Here is a 23,515-nt window from a genome sequence, read left to right as displayed (position 1 = left end):
AACAACATAACAGATCAATGAATCCAGGAGCTGAATCTTTGAAAAATTAATAAAATTGATAAACCTCCAGCCAAAATGCAAAGAGAAGGGATCCAAATAAACAAAATCACAAATGAGAGAGGAGAAAGAACAATCAACATCACAGAAATACAAACAATTATAAGAGAGAATATTATGAAAAACTACATGCCAACAATTTGGACAACATGGAAAAAATGGACAAATTCCTAGAAACATATAAACTACCAAAACTAAAACAGGAAGAAATAGAAAACTTGAACGGATTGATAACCAGCAAAGAAATTGAATCAGAAATCACAAACTCCCTACAAACAAAAGGCCAAGACCGGATTGTTTCACAGGCAAATTCTACCAAATGTTCAAAGAAGAGTTAATACTTATTCTTCTCAAACTATTCCAAAAAAAATAGAAAAGTAAGGAAAAATTCCAAATTCATTGTATGAGGCCAGCATTACCCTCACTCCAAAACCAGATGGAGACACTACTAAAAAGATAACTACAGGCCAATATACCTGATGAACATGGATGCAAAAACTCTCAATAAAATACTATCAAAGCCAACCCAACAACACATTTAAAAAATCATTCACTACTATCCAGTGGGATTTATTCCTAGGATGAAAGAGTGGTTCAATATTTTCAAATCAACATGATACACCACATTAATAAAAGAAAGGAGAAGAAACATGATTATTTCCATAGATGTATTAAAGGATTTGACAAAGTACAATATCCATTCATGAGGAAAACCCTCAACAAAGTAGGTTAAGAGGGAACACACCTCAACATACTAAAGGCCATTTATGAAAAACCCACAGCTCACATCATACTCAATGGGGAACAACTGAGAGCTTTTCCTTCACAGTCAGGAAGAAGACAGGGATGTCCACTCCTACCACTGTTATATGACAGAGTACTGGAAATCCTAAGCACAGCAATCAGAAAACAAAAAGTAACAAAAGGCATCCAAATAAGCAAGGAAGCAAATTGTCACTCTATGCAGACGACGTGATACTCTATATAGAAAACCTGAAAGATTACATCAACAACTGTTAGAACTCATACATGAATTCAGTAAAGTAGCAGGATACAAAATCAACATACAGAAATCTGCTGCATTTCTATATACCAATAATGAAGCAGCAGAAAGAGAAATTACAGAATTGATCCCATTTACAATTGTACAAAAACAATCAGATACCTAGGAATACATCTAACAAAAGAGGTGAAAGACCTACATCCTGAAAACTAGAAAACAGTGATGAAGGAAGTTGAAGATGACAAAAAGAAATGGAAAAACATCCCATGCTCATGGATTAGAAGAACAAAAATTGTTAAAATGTGTATACTACTCAAAACAATCTACACACTTAATGCAATCCTATCAAAATACCACCAGCATTTTTCACAGAGCTAGAACAAACAATCCAAACAGTGGATAGTCCAAACAAAGGAATCCAATAGTGAAAGCAATTTTGAAAAAGAAAAACAAAACTGGAGGTATTACAATTCCAAATTTCAAGTTATATTATAATACTAATCAAAATGGTATTCTACTGGCACAAAAATAGATACATAGATCAATAGAACAGAATAACAAACCCAGAAATGAACCTACAACATTATGGTCAGCCAATCTTCAACAAAGCAGGAAAGAATATCCAATGGTAAAAAGACAGTCTCTTCAAAGGGTGTTGGAAAACTGGACAGCAACATGCGAAAGAATGAAATTGGACTACTTTCTTATACCATACACAAAAATAAATTAAAAATGGATTAAAGACCTAAATGTGAGACAGGAAACTATAAAAATCCTAGAGGAGAACACAGGCAGTAACTTCTTTGACATTGGCTGTATCAACTTCTTTCTAGATATATCTCCTAAGGCAAGGGAAACAAAAGCAAAAATAAACTATTAGGACTTCATCAAAATAAAAAGCTTCTGTATAGCAAAGAAAACTTCAACCACAAGGACTCAAAACTAAAAGGCAGCCTATAGAATGGGGGAATATATTTGTAATGACATATCTGATAAAGGATAAGTATCCAAAATATGTAAAGAACTTACATAACACCCCCAAAAATGAAAAATCCAATTAAAAATTGGGCAGAATACATGAATAGACATTTTTCCAAAAAAAAAAGACATACAGATGACCAACAGACACATGAAAGATGCTCAACATCACTGATCATCAGGGAAATGCAAATAAAAACTACATGGGATATCACTTCACACTTGTCAGAATCGCTAAAATCAACAACACAAGAAACAGGTGTTGGTGAGTCTATGGAGAAAGGGGAACTCTCTTGCCTTCCTGGTGTGAATGCCAACTGGTACAGCCATTCTGGAAAACAGTATGGAGGTTCCTCAAAAAGTTAAAAATAGAAATACTCTAAGATACAGCAACTGTACTACTAGGTATTTACTCAAAGGGTATAAAAATACAGATTTGAAGGGACACATGCACCCTCATGTTTATAAAAGCATTATCAACAATAACCAAATTATGGAAAGATCCCAAGTGTCCATTGATAGATGAGTAAAGAAGTGGCATATATATACTATGGAATATTACTCAGACATAAAAAGAACGAAATCTTGCCACTTGCAATGATATGAATGGAACTAGAGGGTGTTATGCAAAGGAAAATAAGTCCATCAGAAAATGACAAATACCCTACAATTTCACTCATATGTGGAATTTAACAAACAAACAAGCAAAGAAAAAAGGGAGAGTGAGGCAAACCAAGAAACAGACTTAACTATAGAGAACAAACTGACGGTTACCCATTGGACAAGGAAATTGATTAAATAGGTGATGGGGACTAAGGAGTGCACTTGTGATGAGCACCAGGTGTTACATGGAAGTGTTGAATCACTATATTCTATACTTAAAACTAATATCACATTGTATGTTAACTAACTGGATTTTAAACAAAAACTTTAAAAATGTACACCTTAAATTTACACAATGTTGTATGTAAAATATATCTCAATAAAAATATTTGTCAAAAATGGTAACTATGTGAGATAATAGAAGTGTTAATTAGCTTGATTGCCATAATCATTTCATAATGTATATACCTATCAAATGATCACATTATATACCTTAAATATTTTTATTTTTATCTGCCAATGATATCTCAGTAATGCTGGAAAAAAATTAAGTATCTGTGTCTGAAACTTAGGACTCAAATAATTAATTGGGCTACTAAAATAAATGTTGCAAGTGAAATAAGTCTGTGTTTCATTGCATCATTAATTAGTAATATCAACCATGAAGTTAACTTAATCTAAAAAGAACAAAAGCTGTTAACGCTTCAGGAATTACTGCATACATAACTATGAATAAAGAACAAAGCACAACTCTGTTGAAATCCTTGTTTCCAATACAGAATTTGAATAAAACGTGAGTCATAGCAAAATCACAAGTTTCTCCATGTCATAGACATTTAGGAATCATTAAACAGTGAGTTTCAAAACCATAAATGTCAGTATCTTACTATACTTCCATTATTGTACTTGTGTCATTGAACACCTATTCCCCTGACGAGAACATGAGCTTCATGGGGACAGGCTTCCTGTTTCAGTGTTCTTTTTATACCAAAGTTGACCTAACACAAAGCAATCATTCCAAAAACATTTGTTGAATTAAATTACCTCCTAATTGGTCCGCTTCCAGGCCACTCTCCTCTCCCAAATCCTGCTAGTTCTTTTAGAAAAATCTCTGATAATGTCATTCCATTGTCTCAAAACCTTTAATGACTATTCATAGTAATCTGTTTTACAGGATTACGTCCACACACCCTGATGGGGCATATAAAGACTTTCACACTGTTCCCTCAGCCTATATTCCCAGTCTCAGTCCCTGCCTCTCCTCCTCACACCATATTAGTTGTTCCTTGAACACTTTTGGATTTTTATTACTCTATGCCTTTGCCGACTCTGTTTCCTCTGTCTGAAAGATCCGTCCCCTCTCCTCTGCCTAGCAAACATTTATTAAAGCTCAGTTTAAACATTAATACCTTTGTATCTTTCCCTGACCCCTCACAGAATTAACGTCTCCTTCTTTGTTTTTCTGTACCAATATGTTTATTTATTCCGAAAATGGACGAAGGGGTAAGGGAAGAAGAGAAGGAAGGAGGGAGCGTTCTGTGAACGGACTTACCTAAGCAGTGATTGCAGCACTACGCGTTAAGCACATTGTTGAAGCAGCAGTGGGAGGATGGGGTTGGATAACCTTTAAGTCTTAAGATGCTGTGGCTGGTATCTTTCGCACCGCGTGTATGTGTTGACGGGGGAAACAAAGAGAGACAGAAAAACATAAAGATCAGAAAGGAGATGAGGGGAGGACGCAGTGCAGTAAGAGCACATGGGCAGACCCAAATTTCTTCCGCTTTATTGTTTTGCAGAGGTCTAGGTCTGCATCTAGAGCTGTATATAGCTAGGGGGTGGAAAAAGAGGAAAGGGGAGGGACTGCATTTCCTCAGAACTTGCCTAGCCTCGAATGCTCGACTGCCAGGCGGATCACCTTCCGCTCCAGGGTTGTCAGTTCCTCCTTGCCATGACTCATGCCTATTGTGCCAGGCAGGGAGCACTCTGCCCTGCAGCCTTACAGGTGGTATCGACCGGCTCCGGGAGACAGTTCCCGCCAGGCTACGCAGTGGAGCGCCGCACAGCACGCCTTCCTTCCTCCTAGCTGCCAGCCCAGCAGTTCCAACCCAGCGCCAGCAGGCCTGCTTGGTCGATCTTCGATCCAAAGATGAGGCGCGGCTGGAAGATGGCTCTGTCCTGGGGGCTGCAGTGCTGCCGCCGAGTACTTTCCTGGGTGCCTGTGCTTGTTATCGTCCTCGTTGTGCTTTGGTCCTACTATGCCTATGTCTTTGAACTCTGCCTGGGTAAGTGGAGCTGGGCACCTAAGGTGGGGAAATTATACTTCAGCTTGTCTGTCGTACCCTTCACACTGGTGTCCCCTTCCCCTGTGTTCTTATCCCTCACACTGCGGGATTTTTTTGTTTGTTTGTTTAGGGGAGCGTGCTGTTTGTTTTTAGCCCTCTGGAGACCTCCTCGTCTTCAACCTCTAGCTTCCCACAATATTTCTTGCACCTTCCCACGAGGGTCCTACCATGTCGCCATCGCTTCTTACCTGGGGTTTCTTACGTTATTCCCTAGCCTTACTCACAAGAATGTACTGGCTCTTTCCACTAGAGCCCCCTTTTCTCATACAGGACAACTGCTTGTGCCTGGTGTTCTCATTCCGGGGGGCTCCTACCCTACAGAATTGAGGAAACAACACACCCCATCTCGGTAAACTGCTTACACTATGAATCCCACCAATACATAAAACTAGGAGCCCCACATTTTCACATTCCTTTCTACTAGGAATCCCAAAATATTTCCTGTCTCTCTTATAAGCTCTCTTTTTTCCAACACTGGAATTCATCCTTTTTCTGTGATCCTCTCACACTGGCTGAAGCACCTCACATCTTCTCCCACTTAGGGCCCCACCATATGCCTTGTTTTATTCCACTGGGTGTCCCGTTTTCACACAGTGAAAATGGGCCCTTTATTCTCTTTCCCTATGGGCTTTACCGTTTTATCATCTTCTCCAATAGAATGGGAGTCCTACAATATATCTTGCCCTGTCCCCTCATTTAGAGACCCTGATTTTATCACACTGGGGTTCCCCTTATTCTTCTGCTTTCCTCCTTTGAGGAGCATTCACTACTTTCCATTAGGGTTCCCATATTATTTTCTGACCCTTCATACTAGCCACCCTGCTTTTGTCACAATATGGTCATGCCTTGTCCACTCTCTTCTCACAGTAGTGTCCTTTTTACCCTCCCACAAGGTTTTCCACAAACCCCTTCAAAGGGCCACTACTTTCCTTTTGTTTTAAAGTTTATTTATTTATTCTGATAGAGATAGGGAGTGGGGGAGGGGTTGAGAGAGAGGGAGAGAGAGAATCCCAAGCAGGCTCTGCACTGTCAATGCAGAGCCCCACGTGGGGCTCCAACTCACAAACTGTGGGATCATGACCTGAGCTGAAATCCGGAGTTCAAGGCTTAACCAACTGAGCCACTCAGGCACCCCCCAAGGGCTGCTACTTTTCTAATGATAATCCTGCCTTGTTATATTTTTTGAAACCTACTCCCCACCTGCTGCAGTCCTCTTTCATTGATAGCCCTACATTTTGTCATCCACTTTCTCTAGGGTTTTATTATTATTATTATTATTATTATTATTATTATTATTTTATCTTACTTCCGTGTAGGGTTCCTTGTCCCCTGTCTTCTCAACCTAGGAAAACACTATCCTTTCCCACTGGGATTTGTAATATTTCCTTCTCAGTCCAATGAGAGCCTCATTTCTTGTCCCGTCTCATTAGACCACCCCTTTTGTAAATCTAGAGAGTCCTCTTGTACCGTATCCTGTCACATTAGGGAGCATTTCATTCCCTTTTTAGCTATCAAATGGTCCCCACAGCATATTTTATGCTTTCAAGCTCAGAATTACATATTTCCAGACACAAACCCCAACATCCTAACCTGTATGTTCCCAAATTGTATTACCCAAGTCACCTATCCTTATCCCTAATGATTTTATAGTGTTCTTATCAATTCACAATGGAGTTTTCATATTATATTCTGTCTCCTCACAACAGAGCTTCTGTTTTTCTTACAGTGAGATCTCCCCTTGCCTCTGTCCTCTCACATTGAAGAATTTCCTTCTCTTCTCAAAGGAGATTCACTAATAGTTATTGTCACTTCAGTATGAGAAATCCCACTTCTAGAACCTTTAAACTTATGTCCTGCAATCCCTAATCATTCAGTGTGAGGATCCAGCATACTTCTAATCCCTTCACACTAGGACTCTTATTTGTCCCATTGATCATCCACTCACTGCCAAGTCCTTTCAAGATTCCTTTATTTATACCAGATTCTTTTTTTTTTTTTAATTTTTTTTTCAACATTTATTTATTTTTGGGACAGAGAGAGACAGAGCATGAACGGGGGAGGGGCAGAGAGAGAGGGAGACACAGAATCGGAAACAGGCTCCGAGCCATCAGCCCAGAGCCTGACGCGGGGCTGGAACTCACGGACCGCGAGATCGTGACCTGGCTGAAGTCGGACGCTTAACCGACTGCGCCACCCAGGCGCCCCTATTTATACCAGATTCTTAAAGATGGGGTGCTGATTTGTTCAACCCCAGGACCTGACCCTACTTACAACTTCCTTCCCTACATACCTGACAAAGCAATAGTGTACTCCAGGTAGATGGGGATTAAGTAGGGAGCCAAGAGATAACTCTGTTTCCCAATATAGAACTTTCTTCTAATTAACTGTGCATGAGAGTTTGAATTTTTCACTTCTTCTTCTTAGATTTATTATGGAAAATGTAGAGAGATGTTAAGAATAAATTCAATTAGTTGCCTTTATAAATGCAAGTTTAGGCTGTTTTTCATTTTATCTCAACCTTTCTCTCAACAATAAACCTCAGCTTTATGAAGTAGTATTAAGTGGGCTGTGCAATGATGGGGAAGTTTTTCTATTCTCAGACTATTTGCCATTTTGCTTTCTTGAATGATTGATTGAAGGGTTAAAAGTTCAACTCCAGAGGCACCTGGGTAGCTCAGTCACTTGAGCCTCCAACGCTTGATTTTGGCTCAGGTCATGATCTCACAGTTCATGTGATTGAGTCCTATGTTGGGCTCTGCGCTGACAGTGTGGAGCCTGCCTGGGATTCTCTCTCTCTCTGCCCCTCCCCTGCTCACAGGATCATGTTCTGTCTCTCTCAAAATAAATATATAAACTTAAAAAAAGTGCAGCTCTGTTATTATACTATGGACTTTGCTCCTAAGATCAATGCCTAGTTGTTGTAAATAAATATTGTTAAATATATTTTGGAATTTTGCAGTACTGACTTACATGAGCTTTGCCAAGCAATAATTTTAAAAATTAATAATGATAATGGCTAACATTTACATAGTGCTTAATCTGTTTTAGGCAATATTCTAAGTACTGTAGATATATTAACTGTCTATATTAAATCAGTTAATCCTCACAATAACCATACAAAGGAGGTACCCTTATTGTCCCCATTTTACAGATGTGCAAACTGAGGCAAAGACCAAGTTAAAATTAGTGAAAATAATCAAAGGTAACTTAGAGCTTATTTACTTTGTTTAATTTAGCATATTTGCAGAGCACTTGTTATATGCACTGTTTTAAAAGACACACATACACACAAATTAATCCTCATAAAAACCTTATAAGGTACATACTCATTATTCCCATTTTAAAGACAAGAAAACTGAGGAACAGACATATTAAGAAAGTTGTCTAAGATCATAGAGCTAGGAAATGACCACACTTGGATGGCAACCCAGGCAGTATGGTTCTACAGTCCATGCTTCAACCACCACGATGTCTTAACTCTCTGCCTTCTCTCAACTAATACAGAGGTCAAAACATGTGACTAATAGGCCAAATGCACCCTGCAGATGTATTTTATTTGGCCTGCACAGTGTTTTCTTAACATTTTGTATCAGTTACCATTATTTAAAAACCAGGAGAGTAAGGTAGCCTTGACTTCCAATTCTGGCTCCACCTTCATTCTATCATCTTCATTTTACAATCTCCTGAAAACTTTGTTTCAGAGAGGGTAAATCAAATCTTCCTAAAGTCAAATGTTTAGTAAATAATGAATTGGATGCCAAAGATGCCTGAAACCAAAGAAAACAACCTAATTACCAGATTTGAATTTCAATATGACTCAAAAAGTAATATTAAGGACCTAACTTCTTTCTAGAAATAGAACCTGATGTCTGTATTGTAATTTCAGGTTAGAACTGAAGCCAAAAGTGGTATTTTGTCTTGTAATTTTGTCTAACAAGCTTGAATTCTGCCACTTACTAACTAGGAGACCTGAGGCAGGTTACCTAATCTTTCTCAACCACAGTTGCCTCACATGGCACCTTGCTTATAGGGTTGTTTATTCATACCACAGATACTTGCTTAGCACCTACTATATGCCATTTATAGCATTGTTGTTGTGAGATTTAAATAATATGATGTATCCAGACAACAAGCTTTGGGGTACCTGGGTGGCTCAGTCAGTTAAGTGTCTGACTTCAGCTCAGGTCATGATCTCACGGTCTGTGAGTTTGAGCCCTGTGTTGGACTCTGTGCTGACAGCTTGGAGCCTAGAGCCTGCTTCAGATTCTGTCTCCATCTCTCTCTGCCTGCCCCCCCCGCCCTTGTGCTCTCTCTATCACAAATAAATAAAATGTAAAAAAAAAATTAAATAATATGATGTATCCTGTATGTCTTCATTGAAAAAATGTTCATTTATATCTTCTGCCCATTTTTAACTGGATTATTTGTTTTTTGGGTGTTGAGTTTTATAAGGTCCTTATATATTTTGGATACTAACCCTTTATCAGATATGTCATTTGCAAATATCCCATTCCAAAGGTTGCATTTTAGTTTTGTTGATTCTTTCCTTTGCTGTGCAGAAGCCTTTTATCTTGATGAAGAATAAACTATTGGGACTTCAATAGTTTATTTGTGCTTTTGTTTCCGTTGCCTCAGGAGATATATCTAGTAAGAAGTTGCTATGGCCAATGTCAAAGAGGTTGCCGCCTGTGTCCTCCTCTAGGATTTTGATGGTTTCCTGTCTCACATGTAGGATTTGATCCATTTTGAATTCATTTTGTGTATGCCATAAGAAAATGGTCCAGTTTTATTCTTCTGCATATTGCTGTCCAGTTTTCCCAGCACCCTTTGTTGAGGAGACCGTCTTTTTTTCCATTGGATATTCTTTCCCGCTTTGTCAAAGATGAGTTGGCCATATAGTTGTGGGTCCATGGGTTTTCTATTCTGTTCCATTGATCTATGTGTCTATTTTTATGCCAGTACCATATTGTCTTGATCACTACAGCTTTGTAATATAACTTGAAGTCTGGAATTGTGATGCCTTCTGTTTTGCTTTTCTTTTTCAAGATTGCTTTGGCTATTGGGGTCTTTTGTGGTTCCATACAAATTTCAGGATTGTTTGTTCTAGCTCTGTGAAAAATGCTAGCAGGCACATGAAAAGACGTTCAATGTTACTCATCATTAGGGAGATACAAAGCAAAACTACAATAAGATATCACCTCACACCTGTCAGTATGGCTAAAATTAAGCAACACAGGAAACCACAGGTTTTGGCGAGGATGCTGAGAAAGAGGAACCCTCTTACCCTGTTGGTGGGAATGCCAACGGGTGCAGCCAGTTGGAAAATAGTATGGAAGTTCCTCAAAAAGTTAAAAATAGAACTAGCCTACGATCTAGTAATTGCACTACTAGGTATTTACCCAAAGGATACAAAAATGCACCCTGATGTTTATAGCAGCATTATCAACAATAGCCAAACTATGGAAAGAGTCCAAATATCTATCGACTAATGAGTGGATAAAGAAGAAGTGGTATATATATGTTCAATGGAATATAATTCAACCATCAAAAAGAATGAAATCTTGCCATGTGCAGACATGGGTGGAGCTAGAGAGTATTATGCTAAGTTAAATATGTCAGAAAAAGACACATACTATATGATTTCATTCATATATGGAATTTAAGAAACAAAACAAATGAACATGGGGGAAAAGAGAGAGAGGCAAACCAAGAAACAGACTTTTAACTGTGGAGAATAAACTGAGGAGTGGTGGGTAGGGGAATGGGTTAAATGGGTGATGAGTGCTAAGGAGGGCACTAGTGTTGGGCACTGGGTATTGTATGTAAGTGGTGGATAACTATATTTTATATACATATTACATTGTATGTTAACTAACTGGACTTTAAATAAAAACTTGAAAAAAATAATATGCACATAAAGCATGTATTCCAGTTGATAGCACATTATAAGGGCTCATTAAATAGTAATCTGTTATTACTATTATGAATGAGGATATAAGGGATTCTGCTTGGCTCAGGAAAATAAGCTTAGACTTTTAGACAGTGAGAAAAGTAACAGGATCCATTTTGTAGGTAAAATTCATATAACATAAAATTAACCATCTTAAAGTGTACATTTAGTACATTCACAATGTTGCACAACCATCACTAATATCTAGTTCCAAAACATTTTCATCACCACAAAAGGATACTTCACAGGCATTAAACAGTCACTCCCCCTTCTCTCCTCCCCCTAGTCCCTACCAACCACTAATCTGTGTTCTGTCTTTATGGATTTACCTATTCTGAATGTTTCACATATATGGAATCATACAATATGTGGCCTTTTGTGTCTCGTTTCTTGCAGTTACCCTAATGTTTTTGAGACTCAACCACGTTGTAGTATGTAACAGTACCTCATTACTTTTACTGGTTGAATAATAATGCAATTGCGTATATATGCCATAGTTTATCCATTCATCTGTTGATGGACATTTGGGTTATTTCTACCTTTTGTCCATTCTAAATAGTGCTGCTATAAACATTTGTGTACAAGATTTATTTGAATACTTGTTTTCCATTCTGTTGAGTAAATACCAGAGAGAAGGGTGGAAATTGCTGGGATGTGTGTTAAATCTATATTTAATTTTTGAGGAAGCCTCCAAATTATTTTCCACAATTTTGCATTCTTACAAGTAATAAAGGAGGATTCTGATTTCTCCTCATCCTTACCTCATTCTCTCTTTTTATATATAACCATAATTGTGGGTATAAAGTGGTATCTCATGATATTGATTTGCATTTCTCTGATAATCAGTGATGATGAGAATATTTTCCTATGCTTGTTGGACATCTGTGTATCTTTTTAAAATAAATGGCTATTTAAGTTCTTTGCCCATTTTTAAATTAGGTTTTCTTTTGTTACTGAATTGTAAGATTTCTTTGTAAATTCAAAATACTCTGTCCTTTTCAGATTAATGATCTGCACATATTTTCTCTCATTCCATGAGTTCTCTTCTCATTTTCTTTTTTTTTTAATTTTTATTTAATTATATTTTTAATTTATATCCAAGTTAGTTAGCATATAGTGCAGCAATGAGTTCAGGAGTAGATTCCTTAATGCCCCTTACCCATTTAGCCCATAACCCCTCCCACAACCCCTCCAGTAAACCTCTGTTTGTTCTCCATATTTAAGAGTCTCATAGGGTTTGTCCGCTACCCTGTTTTTATATAATTTTTGCTTCCCTTCCCTTATGTTCACCTGTTTTGTATCTTAAAGTCCTCATATGAGTTAAGTCATATGACATTTGTCTTTCTCTGACTGACTAATTTCGCTTAGCATAATACCCTCTAGTTCAACCCACATACTAGCGAATGGCAAGATTTCATTCTTTTTGATTGCCGAGTAATACTCCATTGTATATGTATACCACATTTCTTTATCCATTCATCAGTTTATGGACATTTGGGCTCTTTCCATACTTTGGCTATTGTCAGTATCACTGCTATAAACATTGGGGTGCATGTGCCCCTTTGAAACAGCACACTTGGATAAATACCTAGGAGTACAATTATGGGGTCATAGGGTAGTTCTATTCTTAACTTTTCGAGGAACCTCCATGCTGTTTTCCAGAGGGGCTGCACCAGTATGTATTCCCACCAGCAATGTAAAAGCGATCCTCTTTCTCTGCATCCTTGCCAACATCTATTGTTGCCCGAATTGTTAATGTTAGCCAATTGACAGGTGTGAGGTGGTATCTCATTGTGGTTTTGATATGTATTTTCCTGATGATGAGTGATGTTGAGCATTTTTTCATGTGTCTGTTCGCCATCTGGATATCTTCTTTGGAGAAGTGTCTATTCATGTCTTTTGCCCATTTCTTCACTGGATTCTTTGTTTCTTGGGTGTTGAGTTTGATAAGTTCTTTATACATTTTGAATACTAACCCTTCATTTGATATGTCATTTCCAAATATCTTCTCCCATTCCATTGGTTGCCTTTCAGTTTTGCTGATTGCTTCCTTCACTGTGCAGAAGATTTTTATGTTAACGAGGTCCCAGTCATTCATTTTTGCTTTTGTTTCCCTTGCCCCTGGAGACGTGTTGAGTAAGAAGTTGTGGCAACCGAGGTCAAAGAGGTTTTTTCCTGCTTTCTCCTCGAGAGTTTGATGGTTTCCCATCTTACATTTAGGTCGTTCATCCATTTTGAGTTTATTTTTGTGTAAAGTGGCCCAGGTTCATTTTTCTGCATGTCGCTGTCCAGATTTCGCAGCACCACTTACTGAAGAGACTGTCTTTATTCCATTGAATAGTCTTTCCTGCTTTGTCAAAGATTAGTTGGCCATATGTTTGTGGGTCCATTTCTGGGTTCTGTATTGTATTGCATTGATCCGAATGTCTGTTCTTGTGCCAGTACCATACTGTCTGGATGATTACAGCTTTGTAGTATAGCTTGAAGTCTGGAACTGTGATGCCTCCTGCTTTGATTTTCTTTTTCAAGATTGCTTTGGCTATTCGGGGTCTTTTCTGGTTCCATACAAATTTTAGGATTGTTTGTTCTAGCTCTGTGAAGAATGCTGGTATTACTTTGATAGAGATTGCATTGAATATGTAGATTGCTTTGGGTAGTATCGAATTTTAACAATATTTGCTCTTCCTATCCAGGAGCATGGAATCTTTTTCCATTTTTTGGTGTCTTCTTCAATTTCTTTCATAAGCTTTCTATAGTTGTCAGTGTATAGATTTTTCACCTCTTTGGTTAGATTTATTCCTAGGTATTTTACGGTTTTTTGTGCAACTGTAAATGGGATCCATTCCTTGATTTCTTTTTCTGTTGCTTCATTGTTGGTGTATAGGAATGAAACCGATTTCTGTGCACTGATTTTATATCCTGTCACTTTGCTGGATTCATAAATCAGTTATAGCAGATTTTTGGTGGAATCTTTTGGGTGTTCCATATAGAGTATCATGTCATCTGCGAAGAGTGAAAGTTTGACCTCCTCCTGGCCAATTTGGATGCCTTTTATTTCCTTGTGTTGTCTGATTGCTGAGGCTAAGACTTCCAATATTATGTTGAATAACAGTGACAAAAGTGGACACCCCTGTCTTGTTCCTGACCTTAGGGGGAAAGCTCTCAGTTTTTCCCCATTGAGGAGGATATTAGCATTGGGTCATTCATATATGGCTTTTATGATCTCGAGATATGATCCTTCTATCCCTACTTACTTAAGGGTATTTATCAAGAAAGGGTGCTGTATTTTGTCAAATGCTTTCTCTGCATCTGTTGAGAGGATTGTGTGGTTCCTGTCCTTTCTTTTATTGATGTGGTAATCACATTGATAGTTTTGTAGATACTGAACCAGCCCTGCATCCAGGTATAAGTCCCACTTAGTTTTGGTGAATATATTTTTTTTAATGTATTGGATCCTGTTGGCTAATATCTTGTTGACGATTTTTGCATCCATGTTCATCAGGGAAATTGGTCTATAGTTCTCCTTTTTAGTGGGGTCTTTGCCTGGTTTTGGAATCAAGGTAATGCTGGCTTCATAGAAAGAGTTTGGAAGTTTTCCTTCCATTTCTATTTTTTGGAACAGCTTCAAGATAATAGGTGTTAACTCTTCCTTAAATGTTTGGTAGAATTCCCCAGGAAAGCCATCTGGCCCTGGACTCTTGTGTTTTGGGAGATTTTTGATTACTAATTCGATTTCTTTACTGGATATGGGTCTGTTCAAATTTTGTATTTCTTCCTGTTTCAGTTTTTGTAGTGTATATGTTTCTTGGAATTTGTCCATTTCCTCCAGATTGCCAATTTTATTGGCATATAATTGTTCATAATATTCTCTTATTAATGTGTTTTTTTTTTTCTGCTGTGTTGGTTTTGATCTCTCCTCTTTTATTCTTGATTTTATTTATTTGGGTCATTTCCTTTTTCTTATTGATCAAACTGGCTAGTGGTTTATCCATTTTGTTAATTCTTTCAAAGATCCGGCTTCTGTTTTTTTTTATCTGTTCTATTGGGTTTTTTTGTTTGTTTGTTTGTTTGATTGTTTTGGTTTGGTTTGGTTTGGATAGCATTGATTTCTGCTCTAATCTTTATTATTTCTGTCTTCCGCTGATTTTGGGTTTTATTTGCTGTTCTTTTTCCAGCTCTTTAAGGTTTAAGGTTAGGTTGTGTATCTGAGACCTTTCTTCCTTCTTTAGCAAGGCCAGGATTGTTATATACTTTCCTCTTATGACCGTGTTTGCTGCCTCCCAGAGGTTTTGGGTTGGTGTGTCATCATTTTCATTGGTTTCCATGTACTTTTTAATTTCTTCTTTAACTTCTTGGTTAGCCCATTCATTCCTTAGTAGGATGTTCTTTAGTCTCCAAGTATTTGTGACCTTTCCAAATTTTTTCTTGTGGTTGATTTCAAGTTTCATACCATTCTGTTCTGAAAATATTCACAGTATGATCTCAAACTTTTTGTACTTGTTGAGGGCTTATTTGTGTCCCAGTATGTAATCTATTCTGGAGAATGTTCCATGTGTGCTGGAGAATAATTTATATTCCACTGCTTTAGGCTGAAATATTCTGAACATATATGTTAAGTCCATCTGGTCCAGTGTGTCATTCAAAGCCATTGTTTCCTTGTTGATTTTCTGTTTAGATGATCTGTACATTGCTGTAAGTAGGTTGTTGAAGTCCCCTACTATTACGGTATTATTATCAATTAGTTTCTTTGTGATTGATTTATATATTCCGGTGCTTTCACTTTTGGAGCCTAAATGTTTACAATTGTTAGGTCTTCTTGGTGGATAGACCCCTTAATTATGATATAATGCCCTTCTTCATCTCTTGTTACAGTCTTTATTTTAAAGTCTAGATTGTCTGATATAAGTATGGTTACTCCGGTTTTCTTTTGGCGACCATTAGCATGATAGATGGTTCTCCATCCCCTTATTTTCAATCTGAAGGTGTCTTTAGGTCTAAAGTGGGTCTCTTGTAAGCAGCATATACATGGATTTTGTTTTCTTATCCATTCTGTTACCCTATGTCTTTTGATTGGAGCATTTAGTCCATGACGTTTAGAGTGAGTACTGAATGATATGAATTTATTGCTGCTATGTTTCTTGTAGAGTTGGAGTTTCTGGTGGTGTTCTCTGGTCCTTTCTAGTCTTTGTTGCTTTTGATCTCTTTTTTTCCCTTGCCTTCCCCCACCTCCCCAAGAGTCCCCCTTAAAATTTCTTGCAAGGCTGGTGTAGTAGTCATGAAATCCTTTAATTCTTCTTTGTCTGGGAAACTTTTAATCTCTCCTTCTATTTTGAATGACAGCCTTGGTGGACAAATTTTTCTGATTCAGCACATTGAGTATATCCTGCCATTCCTTTCTGGTATGCCAAGTTTCTGTCAATAGGTCTGCTGTGAACCTGATCTGTCTTCCCTTATAGGTTAAAGACTTTTTTCCCTTGCTGCTTTCATGATTCTTTCCTTGCCTGAGTATTTTGTGAATTTTACTATGATATGCCTTGTTGATGGTCGGTTTTTGTTGAATCTACTGGGAGTCCTCTGTGCCTCCTGGATTTGGATGTCTGTGTCTTTCCATAGATTAGGAATGTTTTCTGCTATGATTTTCTCACATAACTCTTCTACCCCTATTTCTCTCTATCTTCTGGGACCCCTATGATTTGGATGTTATTACTTTCTCATGAGTCACTGAGTTCTCTAATTATTACATCATTCACTTTTGCCTTAGTCTCCCTCATTTTTTCTCCTTCATTATTCTTCCCTAAATTTCTCCTCTATATTGCTGTTTTGCTGCTCTGCCTCACCCATCCTTGCCATTGTGGCATCCATTCGAGATTGCAGCTCAGTTAAAACACTTTTTATTTTATCCTGACTAGCTTTTACGTTTATCTCCGCAGAGATGGATTCTAATCTATTTTCGACCCCAGCTAGTATTTTTATTATCACGATTCTAAATTCTGTAGCGCGCACCGCTTCCTACCCTCTTCCCTGGGCCTCTCGTCTGCGCTTGGCTCCGGAGACTCCGTTCTGCTAGTCTTCTGGAGGTTTTCTGGGTTATTTAGGCAGGTGTAGGTGGAATCTAAGTGATCAGCAGGACGCGCGGTGAGCCCAGCGTCCTCCTACGCCGCCATCTTCCCAGGATCTTTCGTGATTTGAAATTCTGGTTCAGACATTTTGCTTGTATATGTGTTGATTCAGTCCCTGGTTCTCATTTCTTCCTGCTCTTTCTTTTGTGGTGAATTCTTTCGTTTTGTCATTTTGAAGGAAAAACAGGAATTAATAAGGTAAAAAAATTAAAATAAACTAAAAACAACACACAGACACACACACAGACACACACACACGCACAAAACTAAAATAAGTGGTGCTACATCCTAAGTGTGTTTTGGTCTCGTTATTGAAAGGAGCTTGATAGATTAGTGGAAAAGCGGGGGAGGGGAAGGAAAACAAGAAAAAACAAGGAAACATTTGAAAATTTGAGAAAATGAATACAATGAAATAGAATAAAATGAAATGATGGAAGTTAAATAGAATGTGAGATATACAAAAAAGTAAAAAATATAGCAGAAGAAATAGGGGTGCCTGGGTGACGCAGTCGGTTAAGCGTCCGACTTCAGCCAGGTCACGATCTCACGATCCGTGAGTTCGAGCCCCGCGTCAGGCTCTGGGCTGATGGCTCAGAGCCTGGAGCCTGTTTCCGATTCTGTGTCTCCCTCTCTCTCTGCCCCTCCCCCGTTCATGCTCTGTCTCTCTCTGTCCCAAAAATAAATAAACGTTGAAAAAAAATTAAAAAAAATATAGTAGCAGAAATAAAAATATTTGAATAATAAATTAAAAGTAAAAATAATTTTTTCTTTCTGTATTAAAGAGAAAGAAAAGAAACAAAAAAACAAAACAAAAATTGAATGGATGGACCAGCAAACAGACTGAAATACGCTTGCAATTACATCGTTTCCCCTAGAAGTCAAACTATGAAGCACTTTACAATCCATAAAGTAAGCAGGCAGAGATATTTGTGGTGTTCCTGAAGAGCAAGATTGGCCCAGTTGGGCAGGGCTTAGTGCAACTGCTCCATTCTCCACTAGATGGCTCTGCGTAGCTTACTGGGGTGGATAGTTGTGGCACTTGTAGGTGTGTGTGCACATGCACGGGAAGGTGAAAATGGCATCACCCAGCTACCCAGTCTCTAGTGTCAGACTTCTGTGCTCTCCCCAACAAGCAGTCTTGCACCCGTCCCTTTCTGGCTTCCATTCACTCCTCGCTTTTACACTGTGATCAAGCTGTTCAGGTTGCCAGGCAGCGCCTCCCTCCTGAGTTTTATCTCATATGCGGCTGTGTTTTCAAACCCCTCACTTCTGAGGGACTGCAGCTTTGACCCACTCAGATCCTCTGGGGGAGAGTCTCACCGAGCAATGGCCAGGTGCTGGCCACACCTAGGAACATTTGTGGGATGTGCTGCTGCCAATGCCCAGAGACTGCTGCTGGGTACCAGCCTGCCCCAGAAAAAATTCACACGATTGTATAGCAGCAACATTTCAGGGATTATGGAAAATCACAACACACATCTGGCACTAGATTTCACCCTTAATGACATTGTTCCAGCACTGGCAAATGTGGTTGTTCTCTGGGGTCTGCTGGAACCTGGTGGCCACACAGCCTCTAACAAATGTCCTTCCAGCAGTGGAACCGCTTCTCTCTGTGTGACCTGAGGACATCCCAGACCCCACTCTGCTCCTGGGGATTTGCCCTTCCCAACAGAACATTGCCAAGTATTGAGCTGTGGAGTTTCAGACTCTGTGCTATGCCTGTTTATAGAGTATTAATGGATGTTTATAGAGTATTAATGGAAGTTAAACCCTCTCCTTTCTCCCTTTTTAGTTCAGTCCCTTAGGCTATTTCCACTTTTCCACTTTCTCTCCAGCTGCTTTTGGGGGGGGGGTGCTTTCCCCATACTCTCCACCCGGCTCTGTCCTCTCTCCACAAGCAAAAACAGCTCCCTGCCCTCCATGGCTTCTCTCTCCCCCAGTTCACCTCTCCAGACCACATACCTGATGAGTTCTGTGGTTCAGGTTTTGCAGATTGTTGTGTTAATCCTCTAATCAGTTTTCTAGGTGTGCAGGATGGTTTACTGTTGATCTGGCTGTATTTCATGGATGCAAGACACAAAAAAGACTTCCATGCTGTTTTGCCTTCTGTCTCCTCCCCTCATTTTCTTGATAGTATCATTTGATGCACAAAGTTTTTAAGTTTGATAAAGTTCAATTTATTCATATTTTATTTTGTTGCCTGTGCTTTTGATGTCATTTTTAAGAATCCATTGTTAAATTCAAGGTCATAAATATTTACCCCTGTGTTTTCTTCTATAACTTTGTACCTTTATCTCTTACAGTTAGGTCTTTTATTTATTTTGAGTTAATTTTTTGTATATGGTGTGAGTTAGGAGTCCAACTTCATTCTTTAACATGTGGTTGTGCAGTGATCCCAGCACCATTAGAAGTGACTACTCTTTTCCCCATTGAATACTCTTGACATTATTGTAAATTAAACTGACCAGAGATGCATGCATTTATTTCTGGACTCTTAATTATGTTCCATTTTACCATTCATCTGTCCTCTGCGAGTACCACACTGTGTTGATTATTGTACCTTTGTCATAAACTTTGAAATCAAGAAGTGTTAGTTTTTCAACTTTATTATTTTCTTTTTAAAAACTGTTTTGGCTAGAATCTTTTGCAATTCTTCATGAATTTTAGGATCATCTTTTCCAATTCTACAAAATGGTCATTCGAGTTTTGATAAGGATTTCACTGAGTTTGTATATTGTTGTTTAGAGAATTACCATCTTAACAATATCAAGTTTTCTAACCCATGAACATGGAATGTCTTTTCATTTATTTAGTTTTTAATTACTTTCAGCAGTGTTTTGGAGTTTTAAGTGTGTAAGTCTTGAGCCACTTTGGTTAAATATATTCTAAGTATTTCAAAAATTGTGGTGCTATTATAAATGGAATTTTTTTTAAATTTCCTTTTCTGATTGTGCACTGCTAGTGGATAGAAACAAAATTGATATGAGGTGTTGATCTTGTATGCTGTAATTTTGCTGAATTTATTTATTAGCTCTAAGAGACTTTTTGTGGATTCTTTAGAATTATTTATACAGTGAGACACATCATCTGCAAATAAAGACAATTTTATTCCTTCTTTCCAATTTGGATGCTTTTTTTTTCTTTTTCTTGCCTAATTGCACTGCCTAGAACTTTCAGTACAACATTGAATAGAAATGGTAAAAACAGCCATCATGTCTTTGTTTCTTATCTGAAGTAAAAGGTTTTTAGCTTTTTGTCATTCAGAATACTGGTAGCTGTGAGTTTTCCATAAATCTCTTTATCACACTGAGGAACTTCCCTTCAATTCCTAGTTTCTTTTTTTTTTTAATTTTAATTCAAGTACAGTTAACATACAGTGTTGGGGCGCCTGGGTGGCTCAGTTGGTTAAGTGTCTGACTTCAGCTCAGGTCATGATCTCATGGTTCATGAATTCCAGCCACATCTCGGGCTCTTTGCTGACAGTCTGGAGCCTTTGGATTCTGTCTCCCTCTCTCTGCCCCTCCTCCACTTGTACTCTGTCTCTCTCTCTCAAAAATAAACATTATTTTTTTTAAATACAGTGTTATATTAGTTTCAGGTGTACAGTATAGTGATTCAACAATTCTAAACTTTACTCAGTGCTCATCATGATGAGTGTACTCTTTAATCCTCATCACCTATTATTTCACCTGTCCCATCACCAACCTCCCCTCTGGTAACCATCAGTTTGTTCTGTATAGTTAAGTGTTTGGGGCACCTGGGTGGCTCAGTTGGCTAAGTGTCTCACTTTGGCTCAGGTCATTTATCATGGTTTGTGAGTTCGAGTTCCACGTTGGGCTCTGTGCAGACACCTTGGAGCCTGGAGCCTGCTTCGGATTCTGTGTCTCCCTCTCTCTACCCCTCCCCAGCTCATGCTCTGTCTCTCTCAAAAATAAATAAACATTAAAATTTTTTTTCAAAAAGTGTGTTTCTTGGTTTGTCTCTCTCTCTCTCTTTTCCTTTGCTTATTTGCTTTGTTTTTAAATTCTACATATGAGTGAAATGATATGGTATTTGTCTATCTCTGACTTATTTTGCTTTGCATTATACTCTCTACCTCCATCCATTTTGTGGCAGATGGCAAGATTTAATTCTTATTTATGGCTGAAAAATATTCTATTATATATGTTTGTGTGTATACATATATATGTAATCTCACATCACATCTTCTTTATCCATTCGTCTATCGATTAACACTTGGGCTGCTTCCATAATTTGGCTATTATAAGTAATGCTGCAGTAAACATAGGAGTGAAAGTCTCCCTTTGAATTAGTTTTTTTTTTTTCATTTTGGGGATAAATAACAAGTAGTGCTATTACTGGATCATAGGATAGATCTGTTATCACTTTTTGAAGAACCTCCATACTGGATAAAGACCTAAATGTGAGACCTGAAACCATAAAAATCATAGAAGAGAACAGTCAGTAATTTCTCTGACATCAGCCATAGCAAAAATTGTTTAGATCTGTTTCCTGAGGCAAGGGAAATAAAAGCAAAAATTAACGATTGGGACTTCATCAAAATAAAACCTTCTGCATAGTGAAGAAAACAATCAACAAAACTGAAAGGCAACCTACTGAATGGGAGAAGGTATTTGCAAATGACATATCCGATAAAGGGGTTTCTATCCAAAATATATACAGAACTGATACAACTCAACAGCTAAAAGCAAATAATTCAAATAAAAATGGGCAGAAGACATGAACAGACATTTCTCCAAACAAGACATCTAGATGGCAAACAGACACCTGAAAAGATGAACAACATCATTCATCATCAGGGAAATACAAATCAAAACCACAATGTGATATTACCTTACACCTGTCAGAATGGCTAAAACAAAAAACACAAGAAACAACAAGTGTTGAACAGGATGTGGAGAAAAAGGAAACATCATGCACTATTCCTAGTTTCTTGAGCATTTAAAAAAATTTTTTTATGTTTGTTTACTTTTGAGAGAAAGAGAGACAAAGTATTAGCAGGGGAAGGGCAGAGAGAGAGGGAGACACAGAATCCGAAGCAGGCTCCAGGCTCTGACCTGTCAGGCCAGGCTCTGACCTGTCAGCACAGAGCCCGATGTGGGGCTCAAACTCACAAACCTTGAGATCATGACCTGAGCTGAAGTTGGACGCTTAACCAACTGAGCCACCCGGGCACCTCAAGCATTTTTTATTCATGAAAGTTTGTGGTATATTGTCAAATGATTTTCCAGCATCAATTAAGATTATTGTATATTTTTTACTTTGTTATATTAATGTAGTATATTATATGATTGATTTAAATATTATGAAGCAGGCTTACATTTCTTGGATACATCTCACTTGATCATGATGTATAATCCTCTAATATGCTGCTGAATTTGGTTGGCTAGTAATTGTTTCAGTAGTCTTACATCTATAATCATGAGTTATTTGTATGTCATTTTCTTTTCTTGTGATGTCTTTATCACCACAAGTATGAGGATAATGCTCTTGTCATAGAATAAGTAAGGCAATGTTCTCTCCTCTTCAATTTTATGTAGGAGTTTGAAAAGGATTGGTGTTTATTCTTCTTTAAATATGTGGTATAAATGGAATAGAATAGAGAACCCAGAAATGGACCCACAAATATATTGCCAACTAATCTTTCACAAAGCAGGAAAGAATATCCAATGGAAAAAGATAGTCTCTTCAGCAAATAGTGTTGGGAAAACTGGGCAGAGACATGCAGAAGAATGAAACTGGACCACTTTCTTACACCGTACGCACAAAAAAATTTCAAAATGGATGAAAGACCTAAAGAAAAGATAGGAAGCCATCAAAATCCTATGGGAGAACACAAGCAGCAACCTCTTTGACCCCAGCTGCAAATTCTTACTTGACATGTTTCCGAAGGCAAGAAAAATAAAAGCAAAAATGAACTAATGGAACCTCATCAAGAAAAAAAGCTTTTGCACAGCAAAGGAAACAATCAACAAAAGTAAAAGGCAACTAATGGAATGGGAGAAGATATTTGCAAGTGACACATCAGATAAAGGGTTACTATCCAAAATCTATAAAGAACTTACCAAATTCAACATCTGAAAAACATATAATCCAGTGAAGAAATGAGCAGAAGACAGGAAGTCACACTTTTCCAAAGAAGACATCCAGATGGCAAACAGACAAATGAAAAGATGCTCAACATCACTCATCATCAGGGAAATACAAATCAAAACCACATCGAGATACCACCTCACACTGGTCAGAGTGCCTAAAATTAACAACTCAGGAAACTCTAGATGTTGACAAGGATGTGGAGAAAAGGGGAATGCTCTTGCACTGTTGGTGGGAATGCAAACTGGTGCAGCCACTCTGGAAAGCAGTGTGGAGGTTCATCAAAAAGTTAAAAATAGGATTACCCTACAACCCAGCAATAGCACTACTAGGAAATTATCCAAAGTGC

At 38.0% G+C, this 23,515-nt stretch overlaps 1 protein-coding gene across 5 annotated transcripts in view; it reads left to right on the top strand.

Moving 5' to 3' along the window:
• The first annotated feature begins 4,504 nt into the window (after positions 1 to 4,504).
• ZDHHC15 (zinc finger DHHC-type palmitoyltransferase 15) overlaps positions 4,505 to 23,515 on the top strand; it is a 357,936-nt gene continuing 338,925 nt past the window's right edge. For 4 of the 5 annotated variants that reach the window (XR_007149886.1, XM_047848206.1, XM_047848204.1 and 1 more), the window contains exon 1: positions 4,505 to 4,923. Coding sequence is in view for 4 of the 5 variants with exons in the window: in XM_047848206.1 (XP_047704162.1) it covers positions 4,788 to 4,923 (136 nt within the window). In the remaining variant the exon portion in view is untranslated. The remainder of the gene's footprint in view (positions 4,924 to 23,515) is intronic. The other variant, XM_047848205.1, reaches the window with a different exon arrangement.

Source organism: Prionailurus viverrinus, unplaced genomic scaffold (assembly GCF_022837055.1).
Source record: "Prionailurus viverrinus isolate Anna unplaced genomic scaffold, UM_Priviv_1.0 scaffold_55, whole genome shotgun sequence".
NCBI lineage: Eukaryota > Metazoa > Chordata > Mammalia > Carnivora > Felidae > Prionailurus > Prionailurus viverrinus.
Note: the sequence above shows the minus strand (reverse complement) of the source record. Positions and strands in the feature narration are given on the sequence as shown.